The sequence below is a fragment of the Magallana gigas genome, chromosome 3 (assembly GCF_963853765.1).
Source record: "Magallana gigas chromosome 3, xbMagGiga1.1, whole genome shotgun sequence".
Lineage (NCBI taxonomy): Eukaryota > Metazoa > Mollusca > Bivalvia > Ostreida > Ostreidae > Magallana > Magallana gigas.
In genome coordinates, this window is record NC_088855.1 from 24,606,017 (window position 1) to 24,618,212 (window position 12,196).

The following is a 12,196-nucleotide window of genomic DNA, read 5'->3' on the forward strand; positions in this document are numbered from 1 at the left end:
TAAATTTTGAAATTTTTTTTCTGCAGAATATGTACGTCTTTTAGCAGTTTTACAAGATTAAAGTGATAGAACAAAACAGACAACAACAAAAAGTAGGAGGATTTATCCTAAAAATTTGTCAAGTAGATCCATTGGTTTCAAAGTTTTGTAATTTTTGAAGAGTGTTGAAGACGTATCTCATACACATCAATGTTGGCTAATACAAGTGACGCTGTATCAGTGACAGTACATATCGCACTTAAGCGCATTTGAAAACCATGCTCATCATTTTAAAACTAATCAATTTAATTTATGCTCAACACGAAAAACGTATAGATGATTTAAGTATCCATCCATAACAAAAATAATTAATACTAGTAGATGTCTTCAACCTATATTCTATAAAACGACTTTATTTAGCTTTATAAGGTTTCATTAAACCTTACATTTTGATTACTTTCAAACGTTTGCAAGGCGAAAAAAATAATGATTATTTATTTGTTTAATTAAATATGCACATTAGAGCATGCAATTAATAAATTGATATTAATATTGTGTTTAACAGTTATCATTGTAAGCCCAAACGCAATAAATGGAGAGTAAATAAGAGTAGATATATCTATGCTTCTTTTAATGTTTATGTTTCTTTTAATTTCATAAAGCTTAAGTAATAGGGTAAGATCCAAGTCAGTGGAAATTTGCATCAAAATATAAGCTTACAATGAAATGATATTGAATGATTACGGAAAGAGTTGATATATTTACTTGGGACTTACTTACAATAGGCCTAAACATAAAAGTTAAGATATGACAAATGTTGAACAAATAAAATAAGGCAATTCGTTTCTTGAAAGCGCGATTTAAGTTTTGGTGGAAAGAAGCATCACCTCTGGTGAGATTGAATAGTACTTTCCAAAACAGAGCAACCAAGAACGCGGGTTGAATGTTGAATACTCAGTATATATAGGACAATTCATCAAGCATTATTGGCAGATACCTTGGATTGGACATCGATGTTTGATTAATGTAAAACGGTTAATAAATATATTAAAACAATTTGAGGCGAAAATTTCGATAGAAAGAACTTTACGGAACACAGGTTGACTAACTAAAATGTAAGGCGAGTTAACCATCGGACAGATACTTTGGATCTGACAACTTTGCTTTACAATATCGAAATAAAGATGCATACGCTAGCATTTTTTTTATTTCATATTTTTATAGCACGACAGATTGGTAGAGTAGTAAGCGTTATACATCAATTTGTAAATCATGAACAGTCTATATGAATAAACGATGTATGCATAACGTTGAGTTTGAGGGGGGTTTGGAAATTTAATTTGGAGGGGGGGGGTGGCCCCCTCCCCAGTTGATTTATTCAAAACATTTTTTTTTTACCTGAAATTCTGTTTTGGGACAGTGGTAGAACTAATAGTGGAATTTGATTATAGAACAAAATTAAGAGATACGACGCACTAAATACCAACTCACGCGTTTGAAATAAAATAAACAAGTTTGTTATTTATTTTCAGTTATTTGGGTGCTCTTAATATTCAGCCAATTGTGTTTTTATTTCGATTTAAAAGAATAGGCTAGAAAGCAAGTGCAAAAATGAACAAAACAAAAAAACCAGGGTTCCACGTTTTAAGCATTGTATCATATTATTATGTAAAGTGATAATTCCCGCGCTTGCGCGGTATATCATCTAGTCCATTTTTAAATTTTGTAGCTGCTGTGTATTCAGGTATCAGTCGCTTCAATTACGTTATTTAGATTTTATAAAAAATAAAAAAAATAAAAAATTTTACGTTGCGGAGATTACATAAGCGTCAAATACTTTTCCTCGATGCGCGTTTATTTCCAACACACGAATTTATTAGGGGCAATTAGACGGTTTACGAAGTCCGCACTCGGTGAAAGGTTTTATTAATTCGATAAATAATTCGATAAATAAATCCATTTAAATTTTTTAGCCCATATACCGGTACATGTACGCCAAATGATTGAAAGTGTGTGGGGGGGGGGGGGTAGACTGATCCTCAGAAATCTTGACAAGCAAAAAAAAACAACCAAAAACCTACTTCCCAAAATCATGAAAATCCTAATCCGGGGGGGGGGGGGAGGGGGGGGGAGTGGTAAACCTTTGGTGTACCTTTAGTTCCAAAAAAAAAAATTCTTACCTACCAAATTTTTTTTCCCAAAATCTTGAAATTCCTAATCCGGGGGGGGGGGGGGGGGAGGGATTACAAACACTTATCTTTCCTGCAAGAAAAAGTGGGGGGCTGAACCCTCTGTAATGCTCTGTGCCTAATGGTTAGGTCTAACTTTGCAAAAAAAGTGGGGGGGGGGGGCTAAGCCCCCCCCCCCCCCCCCCAGCCCCCGGTTCCGACGCCTATGCCCTTAAAAATTATTATTTATTTCAATCAGAATTTTAAAGGGCGGTTATATGATTTTCAATTAGTGTTTTTTCATCCATTATCTTGATTGTGTTGTTGAAACTGGTTTTAAATTACTTCAGATGATAGCTTTTAAGTTCAGGGGGATCTAAAGCTACTTGGTCCGAGTTTTTGACTAGTAAGTATCAAATCAAATAATTTTTCAACACAAAACAATCATTTTAGAGATATTCTATTGCTAATAACATCAGAATATTTCTCTTTTTAAGCAGAAATAAACTTAGTAAATAAAAATAATTTTGTTTGGTTACCTCAAAAATACCCCCAAAACAACAACAACAAAAAACCCCAAAACCTCTACATCGAGAACGAACCTAAAAATAAGTAGCTAAATACCGCGTTACCCTTTTCGTTATGTTTGTTTTTGTAGACAGACTTTGCGCGTCATATTCCCATAGAAATATCGCTAAATGTATCGGGAAAACTACTACAGTGCCTCTGCTATACATAGGAAAGTAAGCCATCGTTTTATGACGTTTATAAGATTTAATTTTGAATCGGACCAAGTACTATTACAGGCAATATACATCGACGGCCGCCCGTCATTCATTTCATGGCAGCTAATATAGCGACGCCCATTTTATTAGCTGATGATATTGCTAGGCTGCGCTGTGGCAACGCACTTTGAAAAAATTACGCACATTGAAAAAATTTTTCAAAGTGCGTTAAATTTTGGACCAAGTTAACGCACTTTGAAAATTTTTTTCAAAGTGCGTTATTAATGTACATCAACATTTTTTAGTATCGAGACACTTAACGCACTTTGAAAAACATGTGCATAAATCGCAAATTCTGGAATTAAATTCCTAATTTGTTGATAGTATGATGATTTGTTAACACTAGTGGATCTAATTTACCGTCTTTAAAAACGGGGATAATGGTGGGAGGTTAACCAAAGATACAGGTCAATTACAAGTACTTCATTTTATTGAATACAGACAGAAGGTCCCCTACCCCTCTTTTTCCTTCCAAAACAATGCAATATGATATTCAGCAACTTAGAGTAAATGTATCAAATCGGGAAAAATACGCTTTGTTGTAAATTAAGTACAGTGATATTGAATAAAAACGAGCTGGACATACAATACTTTCTCCAATGGATTGTTAAAGAATCTGTAAGCGTTTCAACATAAACCTTCTTTTATAATTCTAATCAAATAAATAACTTCATTATAAAACAAATTTTAAAGTTCATATTGCTTTTGATAACCATAACTAACGTATCCTTTTTTCACATCGTGTTTGTTTATAAGAACATGCAATTGAAGACAGTTGAAATATGTTATACATTATCTCCATTATCAATAAATAAATTAATTAATTTTCTTTTCTGGCACAGCACAATGTACCGATGCATTTGCTAAGCGATGCAGTTTTTTCGTCATATTTGGATAATTCAAATCTCCGAGTTGTTCTTTATGTAAATAGTAAAACAACGTAAGCTGAGAAAAGGAAAAAGAATTTCTAATCGAGAAACTGTTTATCAAGACAAGTCTCAAATATATCCAACTATGATACACAAGGTTAAAACAATTATCTATTGTATCTAAAATTATATTTTATTTCGACTAAACCCTGAACAATTTTTTTTTTCAAAGTGCGTTAATATCATCGATATCAACGCACTTTGAAAAAAAATTAATTTTTCTCAAAGTGCGTTGACTTGGTCCCAAAATTAACGCACTTTGAAATATTTTTCAAAGTGCGTAATTTTTCAAAGTGCGTTGTAACACTGGGTTCAAGATCGTGGTTGCTACCCTAGCTATTAGGTTAGACATCTAGGTCCTATTGAACGCATTGCATGAATGAACTACATGTAATGTTGCTATTGCTAAGCTAGGATATTGTTCAAGATATATAGTGCGTATTTTTAAGAACAATTTTTTTTTACACACGGCAGCTCAATTAACTTCTTACGTAAACAATATATATTTCCCCCCAAAATTGCCCATTTGAAGCCAATCGCGTTACAAAGATATGGGGGTCCCATTGATTTATTTCCGACGGATAAATACAAACTACTCTGAATAAATCAAAAATTGGTTACCTGAATATATCTATATATCATCAACAACTATTCAGGACGATAAAATGCAGGAATGTTTATCAAATCAGATCAAATTACGAGAAAAATACCACAGTTTGTTATGTAGCTACACGTGTATATTTGATGTCCTTTCCGTAATCGTGCGCAGTGTTGAAAATGTCATGTCTGGGTAGAAAACACAAACAAACCAAATACGAATATATTTGTGTGAAAAAATTATGACAGGGGAAGTTTATCGGAGACAAAAGGGATGAACAATTTAAATTTTGATATAAATAGCAAGTGTAGTATATACATTCATTATAGAATTGATTCAGGGTCATCATACAGTGTAAGGATCGCTAAAATGAGCAGGGACACCTCCATAAATTGTGACCTACAAGCAATAAAATCAAGCATAATTTTACAAACTGCTTTTCCCCCGAATGTGTTACCTAACAGCGTATCGAAACGGGTTGTCCAGAGCGTTAACTACAAATATGTATGTCATGAATTCAAATCCCGCTGAGGCTTTCAAAATTTTTAGCTTTTCAACAAAAATTTTAAAACACATTTTTTTGTGTAAAATTTTTGAATTTTAAAACGATAGAAGTATTTTGATTATAATGAATTTTTATCCATATATTTATAATATTAAGAGGTGTCCCATACCACCTTAAATCGATTATATAAAAAAGGACTTTGAAAAATGTGCCGTATCCCCATCCCACCATTTCGTTATTTTGAACTAAAAGTGAACATACGCGTCTTTTGATGCATGGACAGGAAATAGCAAGGGGTAAAGAAGAAGTCTGTGTGGCACCGTCGGGATCAGCTGGGGAGAATTAGGCATATGTCACTGTAATCACGCATTTCCTTCGCAGCAGTTTCTTAAGTCCGCATTTATTTGTTTCTCCTTATGCTGGTAAGTTATGAAAACAATGAGCAAATTCAAGCTAGGTCCCCGACTGAATTACAAAATAAAACAGTGAAAAATCCTATCAGTAATTACAAAAATTGAAATAAATAAACATATAGGCTGATTACAATAATTTATTATCATGAAATATGTTCACTGGCAAATTAAATATTTTGATGTATATATTTTGTACAAACTAGTCATATGAAATAAATTAATTGCCCAACAATGGTACAATATTAGCTTAATTTTAATAAAATGTCTGTCAGTTCTTGGCGTCTCAATAATTCAATGTTCTTCCACATCTTCTCTGACAGTTACCTGAAAAGATACGCCGAGACACAGCTTCTAAGTTACAGACACGTAAAATATAGTATACTTATAAACATCACATTTTGGTTAAAAAATCAAAGCATACCAAGGTTGTAACCAATTCACTTAAAATATGTTTATGACTCTACGACTGACACATTGGAAATGCATTACTAAAGAATTGTAAACAATAAATAAAAATGTTTACCTAAAACGCGACCAGAATCACGTTCACGTAAATGTAATATAAAGTTACGAGTATACCCTCGACTTCTAAATCTAATATTCTTTTAAAATTGAAATGGTTTGAATCCTTTGTTAATAAAAATAACACAACAAAACTCGAATACAACGATCACGGATATTGCGAATTTACGGCCATGTAGCGATTTCTATTAATGTCTCGGCAAAGTCCATATATAAGTCTATATAATTATAGGAAATCGCCGATTTCAATGTACACGGCTATAACTAATTTACGGCTATATAGCGAATTAATTTAAAACTCCCGCTGATTAAATGTTAATGCATTATTTTCATTCCTATAACAAATATTTTTCAATACAAGTTTCACTAAAAATACACCTAAAGATTTGTCAAATATTTTCATGTTTAGATAATAAATGTTCACGGACTGGTAGAGTTTTGTTCATTGTTCCTCACGGTAAAATACATTTTATTTTACATATGTCCACAATAACATAAATGGTTAATTCTTATTCGAAAATTGTCAAGATTTCCTCGCCGTCCAAAAAGCGAAATGCGATTACGTTAGAGGCAAGGTATGGAGTTTATACAAAAAGTTGTAAAGGGCGGCATTTCGAAAAATGAAATTGCTAAAAAGTTTGATATTTTACCAAATACGCTAGGTGCAATCCTGAAAAGGGAAGAGATTGTAAACTGTTACGATTCAACAGAATTCTATCAGGATTACATGTAATTTATTTTGTTCAATGTAGCATTTGTAAGGTTTTAAAAATATAATTAACAATTTTTGATGTATGAAGTTGATTGGAAAAATACCTACGTTACTTTAAAATTCCCACATTAAAGAGAAATAATTAATTAAGTTATAGTTTCCATGTATCTTTTTGTCTTAACTTGTATCCACTTATCGTATTTTTATTATCATTATATTTAGTGCACACCAATCAAGTTACTGGTAAAATTCAGCTGCAGTATTTGTAATATTAGTACGCTGCACACGATTAAACGCTTTTGTTTTCATATCCTCGTGTTTCAGCTACGAGAATAAACGACGAAACTCCGCCGATGTAACTTACAACCGTGTAGGTTTCATATTTACAGAGATTAGCCACTAAAACAGATGCAAAATAAACAGTTGGCCAATAAGAATAAACAGAGGCCTGCACGCGATCACCCGCGACCCTCTTGATTGACGAACTCTGATCCCCGGGGTCCCCCCAAAAGAATTTGCCAGTTTATTGTTATACCGGTGGGTGAGTATCATATCCTATCGTGTACGATCTGATAAATCCCTAATTACCGAGCACCGTTGCAAATTAGCTCTCCTGGATATAACAAGAGGATAGCACGATGATGATTTAAAAAAATCCATTCTCTGCATTTGGTGAAAATTATTCAGTGACATACGATGAACATTTTAAAGATAAAGTGTAACCTTTTGAAATTATGATTAACAACTAAAAGAACAAAAACCTCCTATATAAACCTTTATGGCATTTGTACATGGAAAAATAAATTAAAATATTTATATTATAATGTATAATGGCCATGTATGCATTGGATATTTATATAATTTACGTATATTTGACATCCAGTCGTTTTCATAACTTAGCAGCGACTCCAAACTCATTACGCTGACAAGAAAACCACGGCTTCACACATAATTTTGCCAAAAATGGGAAAATCAAAAATGCAATCAATTCTATTTCATTATGAAAACTCTTTTTCAATTATTAGCGGATTACAGCATTTTTTTTAAAACAAATCTTGAATTAAATATATATACATGTAATACATAATAAGATTGTTATATATATCAACAACGTTTTTGAATTAGTTAAAATGCAGGGTTTACTATTTAACTAACGTCAATATCTAATTATTCTCGTTGATATTACCGGCTTGATATCATTGCTAAATATTTATAACTTATCAGCACATATATTTTAAGATCTATCATAGATTATGATCGCCATCAAAATAACTTACAATGTTGAAAAAATTCAAATTAATTCGGGGGTATCCAGTGTAGGAATAAATTTAATAATTACCTAGAATAAGTAAACATGTAGCATTGTACAATTCTGAGGTGTTATTTTAAAATAAACATTAATTTGGATTTTATATTTCTGTTTACGTATGTTTGGTTATCACAGCAATCATTTGTAATTTTAATTTACATCTTAACGCATCCCGTATAAACTGCCCCCCCCCCTTGTAAGTCGACATGAAAATATAAAAGCACTGTTGCTTCTTTACTTGAGAACTGTAATGAAATTTAATTCTTTGAAAATTATATTCTGAGTAAATAATTTAGATAACTAATCAAATAATTAAAACCATCGGAATAAAATGTTGCTTTACATATATTTTTAGTCATGTGTATATTGTGATACAGACGAGAAAATAAAGGTTAAATTTCAAATACAAAATAATTTTCTCCTTGCTATAATCATGACCAGTACCTGTCAGTCCAGTACGAGTAATGCATGTGATTTAGCGTGTCACCCTGTTGTCTGTAGGCGAAGGGGAAGCCCGTCCCGGGGGTGGGGACCGCCGGATAGTCGTTAAGCTGGGTGTATGATGGGGCATGGGGTGGGGATATCTGCATGGCCTGCTGCATTGCGTTGTAACCACACTGTGTGATAGAGGCGCCCGGTGGAGGGACCCGTCCTTGGGTGCAGGAACTATAGTTGCCGATTTGGTTCATAGCACTGGCCATCCCTGCTTGCGACGAATTGTGTGCCAAAGCTTGTGCCCATCCCTGATATTGAGAATACTGAGAATAAGGAGGGGGAGAGAAATACGGTTTGGAGAGGGAGAACTGATTGTATGGTCCACAGTGGCTGTCAGGGGCAAACAAAGGCTTGGGCAGAGAAAGGGACGCCCGGTATGGGCGCCTCATTCTACGGCGACGGCGATAATTTCCTTTTTCAAACATGTCCTCGAATGCCGGGTCCAGGGTCCAGAAATTTCCCTTTCTCTCCCCTCCACCTTCACGAGGAACTTTTACAAAGCATTCATTTAAGCTCAAATTGTGGCGAATACTGTTCTGCCAACCTTTCTTATTTTTTTCGTAATACGGAAATTTGTTGATAATAAATTGGTATATTCCACTAAGCGTTAGGCGTTTTTCACTCGATTCTTTGATCGCCATGGCGATCAAAGCTACGTAAGAAAAAGGAGGTTTCTGCTCAGGATCTGTATATTTGTTCTCATTTTCAATTTTCACATTTCCGGCAGAGGACTTCGATTTTTCTTCCAATTTTTCCGATTTGATTTTCTTCGTCTCTACAAATTCTTCTTCTTTGTTTTCCACTGGTTTGCTGTTTGAAGGATTCTCGAGTCTTGCTGCAATTCCAAACGAAACTTTTGATCCATATTTACAATTAGAAGAAAATTCGCCAGACAAAAAAGAGTGCTTCCATATTTTGTTTTCAAAACTACTTTCACTAAATCCAGATTCCAAAAACTTTGAAGACGGTCGCATTAATCGCATTTTAAAGTCATAAAAATTTTCATCAGATACTGAATTGGACACATTTTCGTTTTTGTTCTCCGACATTTTGAGAACCGAAAATGTCCGTGGCTAATGAAGCATTTATATATTTGTTACAAGATAATATAATGATAAATGCCTACGTCTTTCTGTCTATCTTAGATCACGTGACAAGAGGAGGAAGCAGATAGGGCGGGGTTGATTGTCAGTTTCTCGTTTACTGACCCCGCAGATCACAAACTGACACACTGAACATTGCAGTTGAGTGAATTTTAGATGGGTTCTCGCGCATTATTTTGCATACAGACGCTATATAAATGAAATGCATTTACAAATTAGTTAACAATGGTAAACATTAAAAAATGAGTTTCAAATTGCTATAAGCCTTTGAAAATCCGTAAAAAATCAGGATGTGACGGAATCCTTCATGTTAAATTAATATTATGTATTTATCTTAACATATCAAATGTGAATTAATTTAGGTATTTAGACAGTTTATAAAACTAATATTGCATTCAATTCCCACAATATAAATAATAAAGTAAAAATCTCTCACTACACGCTACATAATAATGGAAAACCCAGCCGCCAACTCAACATCGATGTTATTGTGGGATGGAAAAATCTCGTCAAATTCGTCGACAACTCCTGATCAAATTATTGACATTCCAAGTTTAGTAGACATGATGCCGAACTAATTCCTGCGAATTAAATTCAAAGTAGTTCTCGAAAAAGTATTACACATTGAGAACATTTTGAATTTTTTTCCCCACTGTCACAAAATGACGACTAACATCGCCATAACGTAAATGTATCTTTCAGTTTGAACATATTTGATTGTCGGGATTGTGTTGACGAGCGGACTGGGCACTTGTTCTCATCAAAACCGTAGGCGCTCTCTCCATGTCATTTTAACACAAAATAATATTCAATACAATAAAACATTTGAACATCCAAAAAAATTGAAACAAGTTTATAACCTAAAGAAAAAAGGCATCATTTTTTCATGAACAATTGCACTTTAAAACTTTTTTGTTCTTCATTTTCTGCAATACTAATGTAGTCATCTCTCCACATTAGAGCACGTTTCTTTTCAAATCAACATTGCGATACTGAAAGAATAATTCCAGTCAAATAAGAAACAATCCTTGTATGCACGTGTAAATTTATCTCATTACTAGTAAACTTATCAAATTACTGTGATACATTAAAACTGCATTCAGTGTAATAAAAAAATGAGTACATTAATATTCGAATGACCAAAATCATTTAGTTTCAAAACTGTGAATAAGTTCATCACTCTTACTGACTGTCCTCTAATTGGTTGAATTAAGTTACTAATGGTCTCAAAGTCTATAATAATTATACTAGTTTCAAGGTCAATTATAGATGATTTGCAATATTAGGATACGCACGTCACGTGACTACGAAGTGCATATGACGTCGCAAAACTGCATCAAATATAATATTGAAATTCATTGTCAATTATGTAATAAAGATTTTTTTAAAAGAAATACTCCCGTTCAAAGTATTTTTTCGGTGATTCAAACAATACCGTTTTTCAGTCGTATTTTAGCTTCTGCACACCATACCATTGCTGCGAAACTTTATTCCATGTTCTCTATATTACCAATGAAGTCCCACCCTAATACCAAAACCCCTGATCCAGTGGTCATTTATTTCACAATTTGTTAGAGGTCTCCTTGCTTATCATGATCATGCACTTAGTTTGCCTGCTATAGTCTGTCGCAAGTTATTGCTTCCATTACTTTATGATGATTTTTAATAAAAATACACATACCTGTGAAAGAAATACAGCTGAAATCGATAAAAGGGATATATCCAAGATATCTTCGTTGAACAATTATCATTTTTCACTCATTAAAGTTCACAGGAACGAAAACAAATTTCTTACGGAGATTTATAATGGGAAATGTTTACATCTTTTCTCCATTCGGAAGAACTCGGGATACCTCGCGCAATTTTTCAACGTTATCATCCGGGCTTATTAATGGCTGGTGCAATGCAACATCCCCGTAGACTTTCTATTTTTGGATGTGTATTGAAATCTGAAGCGGTAGAGGGGGCGTTTCAAAACAGATAATCTGGACATTTTTCATATTAGTGGATGAACGTAGTTTGAGCAAAAATGTATTTAAGACTATCGAAATGTCAGTCAAAAAGTGGTGGAAGCAAAAGTGGTGGAAGCAAAAACTCGGGACAGAGTATAGATACCTAATTGTAGAGAAGATTTTTTTAAAGAATGTATATTCACTGTATGACCGCTAGAATGCTGCCCTAACATCAGAGCTCCTGACCCAGGGCCACAACTTTGTAAAATCCTTGCTCACTATAATCATGTCATTGTACTTAGTTTGTCTGGTGAAAAACCAGTTATAGAAAAGATAACTTTTAAAAATTATGATTAATATTTTACTAGCATTTTTATGAAATTAATATAGCGATAAATAAGGACTTCAACATTGAAATGTACGTATAAATACACAAAATTTAAATTGAAATATGTAAGAATTTAAAATTGGACTCATAGATAGTTAACAAAATAATTAAAAGTTCTAAAAATTAAAGTATTCTAGTTACTTTATTAAGAAAATAAAACCATAGAGTCAATATTAAATGCTGTCCATATAAGGATAAAAATTATTTACAGTTTTTACCCAAAAGTTAAGGCCCCTTTGGGATGGAAGTCATGAATTTCATAATTTATCATGTTCCATTCCTCCTATAGATTCTACACATCAGGTCAAGATAAACCAAATAGTTTTAGAGAAAAAGTT

General features: G+C 33.3%; 1 protein-coding gene across 1 annotated transcript; it reads right to left on the reverse strand.

Moving 5' to 3' along the window:
• Positions 1-5,496: 5,496 nt before the first annotated feature.
• Positions 5,497-9,492, reverse strand: LOC105319597 (forkhead box protein L2-like). Its single transcript, NM_001308898.2, is given in 2 exon segments — positions 5,497-5,701; positions 8,365-9,492. Coding segments are annotated over 2 exon segments (1,104 nt in total). The 5' UTR covers positions 9,465-9,492; the 3' UTR covers positions 5,497-5,697.
• Positions 9,493-12,196: the final 2,704 nt, after the last annotated feature.